A 13,585-nucleotide genomic window follows, 5' to 3' on the forward strand; every position below is an offset into this window, starting at 1 on the left:
TTGTAGAAAGATTAAACAAGACGGGGGACAAAGGATTCCATGAAAAAACAAATTAGTTCCAAAAGTCATCGCTAGGGGAATATTTGGCGCTGTGTAATAGAAAATAGAGTGTTAACAAATGCAAGTTAATACGGAAATTACCTTTTATTTTGCATTCAAATGAGGTTCAATGTGGGTGCCGTTGCTGTGTACCACATATTGCATTCTGTGCACAGTATGCACAACAGCAGAAAGTAACATGTCTGCGGGAATCTTCCATACAGTCCGTGATACGTTATGCTTCAACACAGTCAGGTCCTGAACCACTCCTTGATAGACCTTGGACTTAAGGTAACCCCATAGCCAGAAGTCGCATGGGGTAAGATCAGGCGACCGAGGTGACCATGCAGTTGGAAAGTAGCAGCTAATGACTCTTTCTGTTGTGAATTTCTGTCGTAGCATCTGTTGCACCCGTACAGCAACGTGTGGAGGGGCTCCATCTTGCATGAAAATGATTTTCCCCAGGCATTGTCTTTGCTGAAGTGCCGGAATGACAAAGCTGTTCAACAAGTGGCAATATTTCTCTCCGGTAACAGAACAGGTTTCCGGTCCTGTCGGGGTAATGTTCTCATAGAAGAATGGACCTACGATAAATTCCGCTGTGAACCCACACATTTGGTGAATGTAAGGGAATTGCTGTGACTGCATGTGGTGATTTGTCATCCCAAATTCGGCAGTTCTGGGTATTCACAGTTCCATTCAGGTAAAAGTGAGCCTTGTGTCCCCATAAGATTTTCTATGGCCAAGCATCATCCACCTTCATTCTGGCAAGAAAGGTGAGAGCGAAAGTCAATCGCTTATCATGGTCAGGGTACAGTATCTCCTGTACACGGCTGATCTTGTACGGATAGAAGTTGATAATCTTTCGTAAGATTTTTCCATACCGTATTGTAAGGCACATCCATATTTCGAGCTACTCCACGAGCACCAGAGGTGGCAGCAATATTGTCTGGTCCTCTGTCGACAATCGCCGTGGCAACTGCTTCGATTGTATCCTGTGGTACAGGTTTTCGTCCTCTGCTTAACTGAACCTTCAGAGAACCTGTTTTCTTGAACGTCGCAACCATTGCTTTTAGCCCATTAACTGATACAGGACTGTTACCTTTACACATTTTTTTGTGCGTTCTATTAGCACGAAGAGCGGCTGATGCGTTGCACTGGTTGAAGTAAAAGAATTTGACCAGTAACACACGCTCGACTAAAGAAGAAGACATTGCACATAAACTTTCAATCCGATTGATTCGAAACGTAACACGTTGCCTTTTAAAACCCAAGCAGCTGGCACTGTGCGAATGGATGTAATGTGAAATTTGAATACAGAACTTCTTCTTCTGCTCAGTGTATGTGATATTACACATCACGAGACTTTATCGGTGTTTATGTAGATTTTACGCTTTTTTAAAAGTGTTGCCATATTGCACTTCAACTAAATCAGAAAATGTGCATAATAAAAGGTAATTTTATTCCGTACTAATTGGCATTTGTTAACACTCTATTTTCTATTACACAGCGGCAAATATTCCCCTAGCGATGACTTTTGGAACTAATTTGTTTTTTCACGCAATCCTTCGTCCCATCTTGTTTAATCTTCCTACAAAATGTGGCGTCATTCTCGCAAATAGATTGCGCTACAGAACACTGTGAGCACTGTCAGTTTAATTAAGACCACCCGGTATATATAAATATATTTATATACGTTTGGTGCGGCTGATTGCAACCAAAATAAGAGGTGCACATCTACATGTTATAGCAGTCCTACATAGAAAATTTCAACGTTCTGAGCTACTCGTTTTTGAGTTATGTGAGATACATACATACGTAAGTACGTTCGTACAGACGCCATGAAAAATTCTCTTCAGAATTCATTTTAAAGCAGTTTCATAATTTTTTTGGAGGAAAAGAGTCTTTTATTCTGTTCTTACATACAGATATCACGCAAAAACATCATTAAATTGCATTCGATAGCAGTCAAATTGGATATTTTCATTGAAATATGCTGCCTGAAACTTTTCGTGATTACAATACTTCCTTTTTACTTTGTACAAGGAAGTAAAAAATAAAATTTTACGAAAGAATACTAATTTTTTTTTAATAATAATGATTATACTACCCTGAAAATTTTAAGACACATTTATTAGCAACTTAAATTAGCTTAGTAAAACACATTTATTTATTAGCATTTATTAGCAAAATTAGTAAGACACATTTATTATTAGCAAGACACATTTATTAGCAACTTAAATTAGACACAATATTAAGCAACTTAAATTAGGTAAATTTTAACTGAAAAAGTGAAACTGAAATATGCACATTAATTATTCATATTTTAGTAACTTGAATAAACTCATCAGGGGGTAATTATTTAAAACATTAAAATCTGAACAATTAAAGGGTACTGAATGCACTTTATCCTTCTTGACCATTTCAATACAAAAACAAATTTTTTTTTTTTTAAATAAAAATAATCTTAAAGTCCTTTAACAAAAATACTTACACCCCAACTCAAAGAGCCAAGAATACATCTCAATGCAAATTCAGTTCTCAAAAATGTTTAAAACAATGAAAATACAAAATCAGTACAAACATACAATCAAATTATCCTAATAAACCTAACTGACTTTATAATTTTTCACGTAGTGAAATTAGGCATTTTTGCTAAAATTGTAAGGATCTTAAGTTTTACTAACGTTTATTTTATTTTAAATCTTTACTATCACTTCTTATTTTCTACTTCCGGCCAGAATTATAAGCGTTAAAGTATTTATGCAAAGTTTGTCTGGCGAACGCCAAGTATTTAAGTTGTGGCTTTTTGCCAAGCGAGAGAGAGGAAGCAGTTAGTCGAAGCAGGCCGCTTACCTTAGAAGTTTACTCAGTTGCTGGTTGCCGTCCAGGCCAGAGGTTTTAATCCTCTTGATAATTTTTAAACGTATTGTAGTGTTCACAGTTCTCTGTACTACATACGCTTCTTGTTAATATAAGGCCAATCTTCCATGTTTATTATTTTAAAGTTAAATTAGAGTTTAGTTTTATTTTTATACTTTTACGTTTTGACCCCAAGTAGCGGGTCTATGTATTTCCGAAGTACGGAAGTTATTGTAAATAGAGAAAAATAAAGGGTTTTGTATACCCTTCTTGTGTATCCTGTCTACTTCCCACAATTGTTGAACATAGCTTTAGTAAGTTCTCTGTTCCGAGTCAGGTCCTTGCATGTTCCCGAAGAAGGTTAGACGGAACATTGAACCTGATAGTGGCGCCCAACGAAGAAGAATAACCATGGCCGAGTTTCAAGAAGAACCTGTGCTGCATGCAGAAGCGGCTCAGAATCCAGAAATGCCAGCTGCCGCCCTGGAAGGATTTGGTTACATCGTCCAGACCATGCGTGCTTCGATGAAACCAGAAGCAACATTTAATGGAAACTCACCGGTAACCAGTTTTTTGGAAAAATTGGATGACCACTTCATGCTCTTACCCGTGCACGAATTTCAAAAAGTTACCTTAGCTACCAGCGCTTTGAGGGGCCAAGCGCTTAACTGGTTCAAATGTATAGGCAGAAGTCTCTTGGGTCAAGCAGGAAGTCCCACCTATACTTACGAGAATTTGAAGACTGCCCTAGTAAAAGCCTTCCCTGTTGTAAGGGATCGTGCGAAATTAGAAACGGAACTTTTTAGTATATATCAACAAAGAATCGAAAACCTCTCAAGCTTTATTTTAAGAAAAATTCACGTCTTCAAACTCTTGTATGGAAACCGCCCGGATCCTGAGATAATTCAAGTGATTTTGCCGAGGTTACTGCCCCAAGTGCAAGACTTTATTGAATTAAGAAATCCGACTACACTGGAAAACTTATTTGAGCTAGCAATCCAGTTTGAAAGTAGAAGAATGGCGGACATCGAAAGAAGACGCCAATATCAACAGCGAAACCAATTTGCTGCGCCAAGACTACAGCAAACTCAAACACACGGCTACGGAAGCAAAGCGAATCACTGCGCAAGGAAACCCGAGCATTCAAAAACAGCAGGCGAACTTCGACAGTTCAATAGCAATCCAGGAAAATAGTCTCAAGGCCAGTGGAAAAAGAAGGAAAGCACGGAAACGAAAAAGGATTTAAACTAAAACGGATTTCTGCTGACGAGAGGGCGCGGAAATCTGAAGGCCAAGAAAACCCCTCTTCCTTCAAGTTAAATACAGTAATGGTGAAAAATTTGACTCTTCTGAAGATTGAAGTGTTGGTGAATAATATCCCAGCCACCGCACTCCTGGATACAGGCGCGCAGCGTTCCTGTGTGGCAGAAGATTTTTTTAGGAAGTATTTTCCGAAATACCGCATATATAATTCGGATAATACGACAGTGTTAGCGGCGCAAGGAGAACTATGTAAGTGCATAGGTAAATTACCATTATACATCCGTATAAAGGACGAACAAGTAAAGGTGATGTTTTTTATAGTAAAGAATCTGCTAGCACATATAATCTTAGGAATAGATTTTCTTTCAGACGCACAAGCAACACTGGATTTTAATGAAGCGTCCCTTAAGCTGACAATGAAACCAGTTCGTACAGAAAAGGCTGAACCGCCGATGTTAAATCTTGACCACCTGCCTAATGACGAGCAAGGAAGAATCCGACAAGTGGTAAGTGAATTTGCTTCGTTATTTAGTGATATTCCAGGATTTACTCAGGTTACTAACCATAGTAACCGGAGATTCAATGCCAGTTCGCCACAAAGCATACCGGTATGATAAGAATAAGGAAAAAATTATAGAATGGCATATCACCGATATGCTACGTAAAAAGATCATAACGCCCATCTCAAGTAGTTATGCTAGCCCGGTGGTTTTATGTATGAAAAATAATGATTGTCCTTTGACACATCCAAAAAGGTGGAGATTCGCAATCGATTACCGTAAATTAAACTCCATAACTAAATATACGGTATATCCGTTACCTATAATTGAAGAAATTCTAAGGAACATAACATCCACCAAATATATTACGACTTTAGATTTAACGACTGGTTATTTTCAAATAGGGGTTAGGCCTGAGGACGTGTCTAAGACTGCTTTTATAACCAAGTCTGGCACTTATGCATTTTTGCGTATGCTGTTTGGCCTTTCAGGGGCCCCGGCAACATTTCAGCGATGTATGGACATTGTGTTAAGACCTGTTCTTGGAAAGTCCACATTTATCTATTTAGACGATATTATTATTACTAGTGATAATCTCGACCAACATGTACAGGATTTAAGACAGGTGTTTTCTTTATTAAATGAGGCCGGTCTAAAAGTTAATGTCGAAAAGTGCAAATTTGCAGCCCCTGAATTAAAATATTTAGGTTACAAAATATCTCAGAAAGGAATAGAGACAGACGAATCAAAAATAATTGCTGTACAAAAGTATCCGACTCCAAACACGGCGAAGAAGCTCTCTTCTTTTCTAGGACTTTGTTCATACTATAGGTCCTTTATAAAAGATTTTGCAGCTATCGCTGAGCCATTGTTAAAATTAAAAAGGAAAAAGGCAAGATTCTCTTGGACGGCCGAAGCCAATAGTGCTTTCGAAAAATTAAAACAAGCATTAACGCAAGCCCCTGTGTTGAAATTTCCTGAAAAGGATGAGAATTTAGAAATTTCAGCGGATGCTTCGGATTATGCGGTAGGAGCGGTACTTTCGCAAAATCAGCAGCCCGTGGCATTTTTTAGCCGAACTTTAAATCAAACATAAAGAAACTATTCCGCGACCGAGAGAGAGGCACTTGCAGTTCTGTTAGCAGTGCAAAAGTTCCGAGTCTATTTTGGAAAGGCCCCAATAACAGTGTACTCTGATCATGCTGCGGTAACTAGATTGTACTCAGGGAAAAACTTATCCCCAAGGTTAATAAGATGGGCACTCAAGCTACAAGAATATAATCTGGTAATCAAGCATACCCCCGGAAAGGAAAATATCGTAGCAGATGCCCTATCAAGAATTAAAATAGATGAACAAGGTAATACTGTAAAGGTGGCAATGCTCACAGCATGTACAATAAATTCCCGAGAAACTGTAATAACCGAACTGGGTAAAGATCCTGAGTTTGGAAGCATTTATGAGTATTTAAAGGATCCTGAAAATTTTAGCCACCAAGATATTGTGGCGATAAGAAATAGGGCGGCCCATTACGAACTAATAGATGGTCTATTATTTTATACAAAAACTACGAATTCCAACAACGAATTTCGACCTGTTATCCCAGCTAGTCTTAGATTAAATATCCTGCAGGAGCTCCATGACAGCCCTTTAGCTTCTCATGCTGGTATTCGAAAAACTATCCAACGTGTACGCGAGGCAGTCTATTTTCCTGGACTGCAAAAGTTAACAAGGGCGTATGTCCAGTCCTGCCCAACATGTCATCAGTTAATTATATTAATTTCCGCCCGGCCGGGTTTCTAAATAGTATTAAATCCGAATTTCCAAATGAAATAATTGGCATCGATTTATTGGGCCCCTTCCCAAAAAGTCAGTTAAATAAAAGTCGCTATCTCCTTGTTATGGTTGATCATTTTAGTAAATGGACCGAAATTGTTCCCTTAAAACGAGCCTCCGCGAAATTAGTTACTGATTCTATTTTAAATAAATATATTTTAAATAAATATATTTTAAAATACGAGGCGCCCCTAAAAGTTATATCGGATAATGGTCCTCAATTTGTAAGTAAAATATTTGAAGACGTGCCAAAAACTGGGCATACGTCATTTAAAAATGGTCCCGTATCGGCTGCAATCAAATATAGCGGAACGGGTCAATAGAAATATAGTGAAAATTATCCGTAGTTATGTTAAAAATTTTCATAAAAGCTGGGATAACTATGTCAATGAATTTACTTTCGCCCTTAGGACCGCAAAACATGATACAACGGGCAAAACTCCTGCTGAGTTATTTTTAGGCAGAAAGATTATAACGCCGTTAGATAAATTATTTTATGTGCAACAAAGAGCCCCAGAATTTAAAATGGGTGATATAGAAAAACTAATTAAGGAAGGAAAGAAGAATACTGAAGTAGCACAGAGAAATCAGAAACTCTATTATGACTTGAAACGACGGGGAGAAACTTATAAAGTAGGGGATGAAGTTTTAAAAATTAAGCATTCACTTTCTTCAGCACCAGAAGATAAAACTGCCAAATTTTTTCCACGATTTGAAGGACCATATGTCATAGAAAAAATAACTCACGTTGTAGTAGTGTTAAAAGCTAGAAATGTTGAAACCTGCTCCGCAAACATTGATCAAATCAAACCCTACTATGATCGTAATAAAATGAAAATTTTCCAAGATCTTTTGCAGGATCCGGCACGGCAGACACCGCAGGCACAAGCTCCAGAGATGGAAAAACGACAAGTACAAGGGCAAGCCATTAAGAGGCAGGAGCAAGTGAAAAGAAAGTTTCCCCGCGGAAAAATTGAAGGTAGCAAGAAAAAGAAGCCGTTCCACCGTCCAGAAAAGAGAGCTCACGATCACCCCCAGAATGAAGAAGGGAGAAGGACGACGTATGCAAAGAGAACCAGGAGAAATGACGGCAACTATAACCCGGCTCTAAAACGGAAGATCTACTCATCCGACAGGACTCTCCGCAGCAAATGTCGCCGAACTGCGGAAGGGCCACCAGCGACGGAGGAATTACAAGGAAAATTTGAACGGCCAGCAACGAGGTCCAAGCAGGAACACGAAAGAAGTTTCCCGGTTCCGCCAAGACCAGCTGCCATCAAACGACCAAGACCACAGGCAGAAGCGAAAAAGAAGGTATTCAAGGGTGACCGAACTGGAGAAAAAAGAAAGCATCTAGAGGAAGGCACTGAAGGGCGAGCCCGTACAAGAAGGAGGATAAATCAAACAACAATCTGCACGACCTTTCAGGACTGGGCCCAGAAAAGAATGTCCGAATATCACAAAGATAAGTAAAATTTTATGTTACTTTGCAAACTTAAGTTAATCTTTCATTCTTACTGCAAGTGGCAGATTTCAAGAAGTTTTACCTCATGCGAGGTCTACCTTTATCGCCAAAAGGGCGAGAAATGAGTTGTTACCGATTTTGGTATTATGTTTTTCAATTACTCGCGCGTAAAACTAAAGTTTATGTATAATAGCGTTGTGTAAAGACTTAAATATTGTAAAAAGTTATTGTATAAATATTATTTAAAACATTCTGGCAAGAAAGAAGTTTTAGTCTGAAAGACTTTTTGAAATGTATTATTTCAATGTAGAAAGAATTGGCACTTGCTTTGAAAAGAATAGAAGTTAACAATGTACTACTAACTGACTCTACTCTCTGACGCTACACTTCAGAGTTAGCCACTTTCAGAATAGTACCTCAGGGTTTAGAGTTGAAATTGGGGTGTGTTACGAGGTCTTGGTATGTTGAATTTTAACACGTTAATGTTTTGATTGTAGGAGGAAGTGTTGAACACATAGACATAAACACATTCGTGTTTGGTGTTCTTTTACAACACATGTCAGAGAGCACGGGGAGAGATAATTAAAATAGTCATGAATGAAATAAGAATGTTAAGAGAAATATAATTATACATGTTACTTGCCATTTCATTGTGTAACATTTCATTAAACTAGTTTTCCTTCCAGATCTCTGGAAGGAACCAGAACTGAATAAAAGCTCCTGTGTAGATGCAGTACAGATGGAAAAAAAAATTGTTGTATACCTTGGAGCTGCTTTTGTAACAAATTTCTTTCTTTTAAATTTTCTAGTTTCTAGCGAAGTTGTGTTTTTAAAAGGTTGGCCACGCGTTAGATTCTAGAGCTAAAAGTTTTCAACAAGGTCGTTTTAGACCTCAGTTTCAAACTAATTAACTCTGGCGGGAAGTATGTAAGGATCTTAAGTTTTACTAACATTTATTTTATTTTAAATCTTTACTATCACTTCTTATTTTCTACTTCCGGCCAGAATTATAAGCGTTAAAGTATTTATGCAAAGTTTGTCTGGCGAACGCCAAGTATTTAAGTTGTGGCTTTTTGCCAAGCAAGAGAGAGGAAGCAGTTAGTCGAAGCAGGCCGCTTACCTTAGAAGTTTACTCAGTTGCTGGTTGCCATCCAGGCCAGAGGTTTTAATCCTCTTGATAATTTTTAAACATATTGTAGTGTTCACAGTTCTCTGTACTACATACGCTTCCTGTTAATATAAGGCCAATCTTCCACGTTTATTATTTTAAAGTTAAATTAGAGTTTAGTTTTATTTTTATACTTTTACATTTTGACCCCAAGTAGCGGGTCTGTGTATTTCCGACGTACGGAAGTTATTGTAAATAGAGAAAAATAAAGGGTTTTGTATACCCTTCTTGTGTACCCTGTCTACTTCCCACAATTGTTGAACATAGCTTTAGTAAGCTCTCTGTTCCGAGTCAGGTCCTTGCATGTTCCCGAAGAAGGTTAGACGGAACACTGAACCTGATAAAATTACCTAAAAAAACTGCAATTTTAGTTGAATAACACAGGTGAAAAACTTTTATTTTAACACACTGTAATTGCAAATGGTGTGGTAAAACTCCTAAAAAGATTCAAAAGGAAAAAAAAAAAAAAAAAAAACTTACTCAATTTGCTTTAATTGAGCAACAGTAGTGTAAAACTCAAAATGCCATGCGATTATAAAATGATGCGGCAATTTTAGAATTCAGACTCAAAACGTGGCACCAAAAGAACAAATTTACCATTTCTGGTTTGAATAATTTAAAGTGTAAAATTACCAGAGGCTTAATAACGTTGTACTTCTAACAATGCCAACATTCTACTGTGCCAAGGGGGTCATTAAAGTATCATTGGCATGAAATTTGGCGTAAAAACAGAAGACTGGTAAATTTTTAGAAACAATTATTTTGTGACTATTGTGAAAAAAGTTTAGATGAAGTTTGGCAAAGCTAAACAAAATGGTGGTAAAACAGAAATACAATTATATCAACATGCTGGCAAAAGTTACAAAAATCAAAGATAGTAAGAAAATAAAGTCAAAAGTCTTCGCTCCACTTTAGCTCTGATGAGTCTTTGAAAATAAAACAGCTTGTTAATAAAAGGTTAGAGAAATAATCATAATGCAGAAACTGGACACAAAGAATTATTTTCACATAAACAAGTTTCTAATTTTGGTTATCCTGCTTATTATCCTTTTTAAGGTTTCAAATAATGTAATCATATCATATAATAAAACAAGATATTAAATTTCATAGTGAATGCCCTCCCTTTTTTTTTTCAGAGAAAGGTTAACATAAAATTTTGGAATTTTATTCACTATTAATGAACTGATGAAAAGGAAGATCTCTTGAAAGTAATTAACTTCAGTACAAATATTTTTTTTATTCTAATTTGAATGTAAATTATTTAATACTTTATTTTTTCAAAATGTTAGAAGCCATGTGAATTAATTTTATTGTCTTAAATTTGAATCATCTTCTTGTGTCATAAAGTTTAATGTTTTTGTAATAAAAAATTAAATATAGTTATTAAATTGTGCATAATTAAGGTGGATTTTCCAATTTTCTTCTGTAATAAATGTAAAAATTTCAAGAAAAAGCTTAGGAAGAACTAAAAGATTGTTATAGATTTCTGTTAATGGAAGATATATGTACAAATTTTAAGTGCAAATAGAATGGAATGATATTATTAATAATCTAATTGTAATGATGTTTTTCATTAACAGTTTCCAAAATAACTGTATAATCTTATAAATAACTGTAAGTTTGAGAGCAAAATTATCGTCTACTGCCATTAGCAATAAAACAGAATTTGACTAGTATTTTTATGAAATTTAGGTAAGGCATTCAGATAAGAAAATTTTTTGCAGTCTATACTAACTGAAATTCTAAGCCTTCGGAGCTTGTTGACAACTGAAGAAATGATGGAATTCATCCTACTGTAGGTTATGAAATTTAGCAGGCCATATTTTTTTAACAATACTGAAATTGTTACTAGCTTTGTCTACTTTAGTGATAGTAAAGCTTTGCTTAAGCTCAAAAACTTTAATTTCAATCCTGTTGAGGGAAAAGGGTAATTTAAACTGAGAAAGTATATTTTTGATATTATTGGAAACAGAAGCTTTTAATTCTAAAAATGTATAAGTAGGAAGATTAGTTTTTGCAGATTTGAACAATAAATTCATTTAACTCTTTTTCTGTCATGCTGAGACAATACTTTATAAGAAATTTGTAGACAGGTTTAAATTTGATGCCAAATTCCATAAGCTTTCTTAATTTCAGGTCTTTAGTTATATTCATATTCCCTGTATGACCACGGTGCTTATCAACAAAAAGAAGATTTTCATGTAAATTTCAATATCACACAGTATCAGAATCTAAATCATCATGGATAATTAGAGATTTGCTTAAAGTTTTAGCATATGGAAAATACAGCACTGCTTTGTAATTGAAGGCTGGGAATAGATGCTGATGAGATCTGAAGATTTTACTAAAATTATTCTATCATAAATGAGCTGAAGAAAGTTAAATTTGCAGTAAACTTTATTAGATATTATTTTGCTATCTGCTAATTTACATTAACAAAAATTAATACTTTAATTCTTTTATACAGTCAAAAGTCGTTAATCTGGACTCGTCGGGACTTCGGCGATTCCGTATTATCGATTTTTCCGGATTATAGATCATCAGTTTAAATCTCGTAAGATGGCATGAAGAAATTCTAAAATAAAAAATATGAAACCGTAATTTATGAAATAAAGAACAATTATGATCTAAAGGGTATCAAAATTTACAAAAAAAAAAAAAAAAGGCTTAATATTTATTTGTTTACTTTATTAAACATTTCTTTCAATGTAAGTTGTTTAAGTTGCTTCGTTTTATGTGATAATACTTTCTCTTTAATTCTATAAACAGACATAATTTCTTGTTCAGTTACGAAGTTCCGCTGTTCAAGTCCCGTAATTGCTGTGCCGAGAATACCGACTAACTTGTCAATCGAAATTTTTTCGTTTTCACTAACCTCTCTGTCACCTTCTTCATGTCTTTATCCATTTTTTGCAGCAATTCCACTTTTTGTTTGATGGACATCGAAACATACTTTCGTTTTGTAGATCTTTTGGGAGCTCCAGCATCGAAAATTCTATTTGATATAATCGAAAGTTTACTTTAGTATTGCTCTTACAATCTGCAAAAAATAATAAGCCGGATCCAATTCGAAAATTAAGGAACAACACAATCATCAACATTAACTGAAATAGATGATAATTTTAGCTTATTCCGTCCGTTATACATAAAACACGCACGCGAAAATGTATACTGCACTTGCACACACGCATATGTGTACACGTAAAAGGTCTTTTGCGCACGCGTCAACGCGGCGCATGCGCAGAAAGTTTTTAGCTTTGAGGTCCAGATTATAGATCATTCCGGATTATGGGTGTCCGAATTAACGACTTTTGACTGTATTTTGAAGTCTCTCGTAATTATTTTGGAAGTAATTTTGAATTTGAAGCAAAATTTTATTATTAAAGGTATGGAGCAGTTTTAAACTATTTTTGGAGAAAAAGGCAGTGTTAAGTAATTTGTCAAAGTTATTTTGAAGTTGTAATACGTTAAAAGCTGAAAAATACTTAATATTTTTAGTTCCTCTTCTTTTTCCTCCTACAGTTTTGATATCGAAAGGTTTAAATTGGCTATAGGCAATACAGTTATTAGAATCTGTAAAACTTTTGTATATAATATGTATTAAATTTATATGGGTAAAGTGAACCAACCCTTTGATGGGTGCCGCATTTGCACAGATTCATCTCTTTGTTTTCTAAAAAATTTAATTTTAAGAATTCTTTTCTCAAGAGTTATACATATATATATCAACAATGCATTTTTTTTAATATGGAAGATAAATGAAATAACTTATGTTTGCAACAACAACAGCATACTACATATTACAGCTCAAACATGCAACAGCTTCTATTCCTGTAAGTGAACAAAAACACTAACATACTGTTAAAAAATGATGAGCTGTTAAAAAGCGTTTCAAGAATTTTCTTCTAGTTTAAAAAATATTACATAGATAAATTAAATACTGAATTTTCAGAACTACATATAAAAAATTGAAAAATACATCTTTAATACCTTAAGCTTCACTAAGGCTGAAATGTCACTTAAACAATTAATATTATTTCTTGACAGGTCAAGATGAAGCAAAGCATGAGAAAACTGCAAATTTTGAATACTCTGCAAGAGATGGGAAAATATATCGTATAATTAGAAATATGTAAATACAGAAAAAAAATATATTTACAAGAAATAACTATTAGACAGCTTGCCACTTTTAGAAAATTTATATTCAATTTCTCCCCCTAATTTTGCACAATATTTATATTTTCAAATTAAACATTTTTTAATATTGATTGATTTCTTTCTCTCTCTCTCTATATATATATATACGTACATAATCTGTTACTATTGCATTATCCACCCAATTCTGACAATAGTCTAAAATGTACAGAACATGATTATTTGAAGAAGATTCAGTATGTAAGAGCTATGACATTATGGGTGCTTTATACTTTAGTAGAGCAAAATGTACTTGCTTG

At 35.1% G+C, this 13,585-nt stretch overlaps 1 protein-coding gene across 1 annotated transcript in view; it reads right to left on the reverse strand.

Moving 5' to 3' along the window:
- Nucleotides 1-13,585, reverse strand: part of Cep97 (centrosomal protein 97kDa) — an 84,466-nt gene that overhangs the window by 51,313 nt on the left and 19,568 nt on the right. Inside the window, exon 5 of the mRNA XM_085827547.1 lies at nucleotides 13,122-13,223. Within this exon, the coding sequence (XP_085683673.1) occupies nucleotides 13,122-13,223 (102 nt within the window). The remainder of the gene's footprint in view (nucleotides 1-13,121; nucleotides 13,224-13,585) is intronic.

The sequence above is a fragment of the Stegodyphus dumicola genome, chromosome 12, assembly GCF_044657685.1.
Source record: "Stegodyphus dumicola isolate Sdum_Otavi_A_Nest chromosome 12, ASM4465768v1".
Lineage (NCBI taxonomy): Eukaryota > Metazoa > Arthropoda > Arachnida > Araneae > Eresidae > Stegodyphus > Stegodyphus dumicola.